General features: G+C 27.8%; 1 protein-coding gene across 1 annotated transcript; it reads left to right on the top strand.

Moving 5' to 3' along the window:
- On the top strand, positions 477-1,320 carry LOC107616664 (auxin-responsive protein SAUR50). Its single transcript, XM_016318618.2, has one exon. It carries the CDS (start codon positions 675-677, stop codon positions 1,062-1,064), a length of 390 nt encoding a protein of 129 aa, XP_016174104.1. The 5' UTR covers positions 477-674; the 3' UTR covers positions 1,065-1,320.

Raw genomic sequence — 6,603 nt, 5'->3', positions numbered from 1 at the left:
ATTTAATTTTATATCTTGTTCACTAAAACCCATATTGTTTCCCTTGCTCCTTGCATCAGTTGCATGAACCGTACATGTAATGTAATAGTAATATACTACTAATATATATTCATCTCTCTCTCTCTCTTTTTATGTTATTTAGGTGAGAACATGATACGTAAGAAATTAACATGATAATAGCTTTTAACATCTGACATTTAACGATCATCAATTATATAATATTATTGGACATTTTTCAGCAATAAAAACATGACAATGCACCCATATTAAAATTAAATTCTTGATTTAATGTGTCTGTCATTTTTAATTTTTTTACACACGCTAGAAAATTTGTGGCTATTTGCACAAGAAAGAAATCACATGGTCCTCGAGGTTGGGGTTGGCAACAAAAACAAGGGGCATGCATGTAAAAGCACAAAAGAGGAAGAGAGAGAGACGATTGTCACTTTGCAAAACCTTCCTAATNTTTCCAACCGAAATAAAATGAATGAAAAATATCTCATTCTTAGCTGTGCTCTAAACCGTGGGCCATGCACGTGTTCCACCATTCCTCACTAACTTCAATTCTTCTCTTTATATAAACCGAACCTTCCCTCACACCTTCCTTCACATCCCAAACACAAAACCAGAAAAACACTCATTCACTTCAGTCAGGCATTTCATCAAACACCTTAATGGCGAAAGTGGGAAAACTAACGAAGATCAAGTCAGCGATCAAAAGGTGGCCGTCACTGAGCAAGCTGAGCCGCAACAACAGCTGCGTCTCCGCCGCCAGCTGCGACTCAAACCACGGCGCCGCGTCTTCCAAGGAACAGAACGTTGTGTACGTCGGCAGATCGCGGAGGAGGTACCTCGTGAACTCTGAGATCATAGATCACCCGGTGTTCCAGGAGCTGGTGGACAGGTCCAACAGCAACAATAATAGTAATGGTGGGTGCCATGGCGGAATAGTTGTTTCTTGTGAGGTGGTTCTGTTTGAGCACTTGCTTTGGATGCTTGAGAGTGCTGAGACTCAGTTGGGGTCCATGGATGAGCTGGTTGAGTTCTACACTTGTGCATGCTGAGAGAATGAGAGAGAGAGAGAGAAAACTAAGCAACAACTACTGCATAATTAATTAATTAACTGACTTTTATTATTATTATTATTATTATTGTGATGAGAGAAGAGAAGAGTCCGGGAAAAGAAAAGAGAAAAAGAGATTTACAATGCTGAGTTAGTTGATTAATTGGTTTTGCACTTTTGCTCATTCATCATTGTTATGTATAAATGTTATCCAAGTGAATATAACATACAAAAATATTTCAAAAGTGTTGCATGTACATCAAAGTTTCTTATTAATTAAATTAGTTATTATGNTACGAGTTAAAAAGATAAAAAAATCGGAGACCCTAATTTGAGTGTTGTCAAAATTAGGTCAAGAACCTATAAGATAATCCGATATTTAAATTAGTAATGTTTTTAGGTGTTAGTAAATATTAGAGTTTATTTGTTGGTTCCCTTTTCTTTTATTTTTATTTTTTTCAGAGTAACGATTTAGAAACATTTACTACTTTTAACATCTGTTTTAATGTCATAATTTTAACAATTTTATGAGATCACGACTTTATTAATCTTAACTATATATCTGTTAACTAAAACGTAATATTCTTATTTAATTATGATTATAAATGGCTGATCTTGTCTAGAACAGGCAGCATGATTAATAATATGTATGATAAGTAACATATTTGTATACCAAAAATTGGCGTATAAACCTTTAGAGATTCAATTTAGTATTATTAATTACACTGTGGTTTTGGCATATTTTATTATTTCTTATTTTTATCTATAAATTCAATGTGTTTTTAATAGATATCAAATCAAATGTATGAATATTATATAAAGTCGTAATTAAGTATACATTATTTTGATTCTTTTAACCATTGTTTTTTTTATTCAAGCTTTATAAATAGAAAATATTTTATAACAATTTGTTTAAAAGAGAAATATAATAAAATAGTATTTTAAGAAGAAACATTCGAATACTAGCTTCTCACTTCATACATAAAAATCAGTGGATTAATCAATAGGTGTACATTTACAAAATGGAAAATATGTCTCTGAATTTACTATAAAATGTGTGATTAGTTAATATAGTTATTGTTTTACTATTTTATCAACTAAATTTTGGATTTAAATTAAAAAAATAACAAATTAACTTTTATGGATTTATAAGAAGAATATTTAAAAATAAAAATACATGCCAACTACTTCACTCTATTGCCTTTATATATAGTAGAAGTAGATAATAATAATACGAGTATATGCCGGTTGCTTGCAACTAAAGTGAGAGGAGGATAATTAGTCATGTAAAGCAGTTATATAGTTGAAGTGATGAAGATGATTCAAATGTTCGTGTTAGTTAAGTAAGTGTAATTAAAGAGACTAATTATAATAATAATGTATAATGTATGTAGGCGTGCCCTTCAACATTTCTTATATATGAAAGTGGCCGACAGATATTGGAGGGCAAAAAATTAAGCTGCTTCGGTGTTTCATTCATTGCGGAGAAATATATATTACAATCTTCTTGTTTGTTTCATGATAATTTCTATACATAATATGATATGATGAATATATGTCCTAAGAATTTCTAAATCATTTTGTCAATTAAGTTACGTTCTTGATATTAGTCTGATCTGATATACGGGTTTTCTTCCTTAAGAGCGATGTTGGAAGCAATAAATTAATTTGAGTTAAATATTGTCAACGTCTTAAGTGGTTACAAGTGTGAAGTGTCTGCGCTAATATGGTAAAACCGGACATTATTTTTTGAGTGGGAAATTAAAGGTACTAACGGCCGAATAAAACAAAACGAATAAGGTAGGAAAAACACACCCGGCAAGTGATAAGATCATAAAATCATAGAACACGGTTTGCCAAACCATCAACAGTGCAATTCATGTCCCGATAAATATGTGCAAGTGTACTTCCAATCTTTTGCCAAGAAACCTTTGATGAGACCCAATAGAAACACTTTGAATGAGTGATAGTGCAAGAGGATAATTTATTTCAACCAAAACTTTCTTAACTCTGTTACTGTCACAGGAAGCTAAGGAACCCATACATTGGCAGCGAAAGTGAAAATAAAGAGTCAAGATTTTGCTAACATACGACCAAAAACTGAATCCATCACAATTCAGTTTTTGCCAAAAACTTTCTCGTTCTTATGTGAGAAAGAGAAATCTGTCGCTGACTTTTTAATTTTGCAGATATTTAAGTTTGTTGAAATTTAAAAATATATTTAAATTATTGACTTTTTAAAATTTGGACATATCAATGTTCTAAGTTTACTTTGTTCAATTTTAAAAATTCTCTTATGTGTACAACAAGAGTCATATTTGATTTTTTCGACAGACTCAAATGAATATAAGAAATTAATATATCCAGATTTTAAAAAGATTAAGAACTTAAATGTATTTTCAAATTTTTAAAAATTTAAGTATTTATATATCAAAAAATCAAAAATCTATTTGTACTTTTCTTTTCTCATTTTTTTTTTTTGTTTTTCATAGTATTCTCTAATTCGATAGACTAAAGATTAATCCGCCACGATACTGAACTCTATTTAAAAATTTGTCATTGATCAATAAATGACTGTATGCATAAGACTCTACAATTCTATACTAGTTCTCTATATTTAAAAGGTAGAAATCGAGTCCAAATATTTCTAAAGTCTCAAACATCCATAAAGAAGAGGTTACATCATGAAAGCATTGGAGAGAGAATTACAATAATTCTGTGTCAGTGGATTTAATATTTAATAATTTAAACTTTAGAGCAAAATACTCTTTTAGTGTCAAACTTTTATATTAAATCCTAATTTTTATAAGTTATCAAAAAAATTTAATTTTTATCTCAAATATTTTAATTTATCCTCTTTTAATCTTCTGTTAAAATTAACATTTTTTTAGATATTATTTTTTCTTTGTTATGATTTTCTTTTGTATTATTATTTCGCTATTTTCGTTTTTAAATTACTACAATAACTAATACTTTTGCCGTTATAAAAAAAATGATAGAAAAAAGAGTATTTTTGAAAGAATTTTTTTATTTTAACTAGATAAATAAAATAAAATAAAATAAATTAAGGTTGGGTTGCATCCTAACAAGCGCTTCTTTAACGTCTTTTTGATGAACTAACATAAAAAACTTGGAATAAGAAAATTGTGATAATTTTGTATTTCTAACCTACACTTTACCATTTTGTTTAAGTAATTTCTCAACTCAAGAAGTCATAAAACATTTATAAATAATAATATTGTCTGTGGAGACATATAGTTTGTTGACATTCTCTTCATTCGGAGTACTATTCTTTATTCTCATCAAAATTCTCATAATCCAAATTGGCAAAGATACCTTAAGATAAACATAGCTATGATGTAATTGAGATGATGTCTTAAAAGAAAGATGAACATAGTATTAATTAATAATTAGAAGAATTTTACTCTTTTCAAGAAAATAATTTGCAAACTTAAAGGAACTACATATTAATTTTCAGTAATATAACTTGTGCATGCTAAGAGTCGGAGGTGGTTGATAATAAATATAGGTGTTCAAATGTTTAAATCAGATAATATGATTAAAGTATAATAAACACTATGTGAACTATTGTTTTCTAAGGTGTGCGGAATACAATAATATATATTTTATACTAATGATTAATTTTAGTTTTTGTATTATATTTCTTATCTTATGTTTGGTGCTCTCTGAACTTGTGTACATTTTTTTTTTGTACTCGAAGCATACTTATTAAAAAAAATCTTATACATAATTTAAAGGTGATTATCTCAAGATTTTCACTTTTCATCCCTTCTTTGTTAAGAAGAGCCCAATTATGTTGGTCAACTTCACCTAAATGATCAATATATTCAAACTCTATATTAGTAAATCTTGCTTTGCCTTATTATCACGATATATCTTATTTCAAGATTAATTAATGAGATTGAATTAACATGCACGGAGAGTGGGCACAAATATGAGAAATTGTCAGTTTGTGAATTATAATACCTCGGTTATCAGTGCAACAAGATGCCTAGGAATTCTGCAAATTGAGCTAATACATGCAAACATAAGTGTTTCAGCGCCACATAATCAAATATATTACAGGATCTAACTATGGAATCGTCCTATTTCCAAACCAGGTACAACAAAAAGTTATGGTTTTGTTAAAAAATTTATTTATCTTGTGTTTTAAGAATATATGTTAAAATTATAAATTAAAATTCTTTTATACTAAATTCTCTGTTAAAATATAATATTTAGTACTCATTGAAAGAAGATGGGTTGTTATCCTATTAAAAAAAAATTATTATCCACAATTTCAAAAAATTGATTTTGAGAGAAAGTTTAAGACGCTACGAAAATAATTTTTAATTTTTTTATTCAAGTATGTAGCTAGTATAAAATATAAAAGAGAAAATACCATTTTCTTTTCTTGTAAGACACTAAAATGACATTCTCTTCCCCTCCATTTATAAATGTATATTTTCATTCTTTATAACTTTTAAAAAATTTTCTCTTTAATCCGTTTTAAATTTTTTTGTATTAATTAATGTTAACTTTATTCATTTTTCAAGAAAAAATAAATTATTTTTTATAAAAATATTCTTTAGCAAAAATTTTATTTTTTATCATTAAATTTTGCTTACCAAAATACTCTTTAATAAATTATTTTTTTATTGATTAAATTGTAAGAGTATTTTGTTAAGCAAAATTTAATAACAAACAAATAAAATTTTTGCTAAAAGATATTTTTGTAAAAAATAATTTATTTTTTCTTGAAAAAAGATAAAATTAACATTAGTTAACAAAAAAAAGTTTAAAATGGATTAAAAATGAAATTTTTTAAAAGTTATAAAAGAGGAAAATATACATTTTATAAATAGAAGGGAGGAGAATGTCATTTTAACATCTCGCAGAGGAGGAGAGTGATATTTTCTCAATATAAAAAGAAAACACCAAAAGAAATAGATTTCATATTTTTCCTTTGCGAAAAAGGAATAAAAATAAAACAAAAATATTATTGATAACTTTGACGTTAATTAACTAAAGATGCCTAATTCTTAATGTGCATCTTATAATTAAAGTATCCAAAGTCCATACAGTAGAAGTTGTAAAAGTTCACAAGTCAATTGGAGATTATTGCAGCCAACCTGTTTTGTTTATATGCTTTAGTCACACTAGACAAATTAGTTCAGTGTGTGGGTCTACTTTGCAGATGGTATCAGAAGTACTCCAAGAGTATGTTCTTACTTCTTGTTTTATGATTTTTTTTATTTCTTTTTATTTCACCTATAAATCATTCAGCATGTATACTGGGGGCTTGCCCACTGATTTCTACACTTTTGTTCATTTTGCAAGTTGATGGTCAAGCTCCAATCATAAATAAAAAGTTTGCATGAATATCCTGTGAAAAAGTTTTATATTATAATCGCTTGCTATATTTGTGTGCATGACACATTAACAGACGTTTGTAAGTTTGTTTTTTTACATGTATTAACTATGAAAGAGTATTTATTTTATACTAAAATTAATAAATTATATATTATTTTATAGGATTT

Source organism: Arachis ipaensis, chromosome B09 (genome assembly GCF_000816755.2).
Source record: "Arachis ipaensis cultivar K30076 chromosome B09, Araip1.1, whole genome shotgun sequence".
Classification (NCBI taxonomy): domain Eukaryota; kingdom Viridiplantae; phylum Streptophyta; class Magnoliopsida; order Fabales; family Fabaceae; genus Arachis; species Arachis ipaensis.
This window is presented reverse-complemented; position numbering and strand designations above follow the sequence as displayed.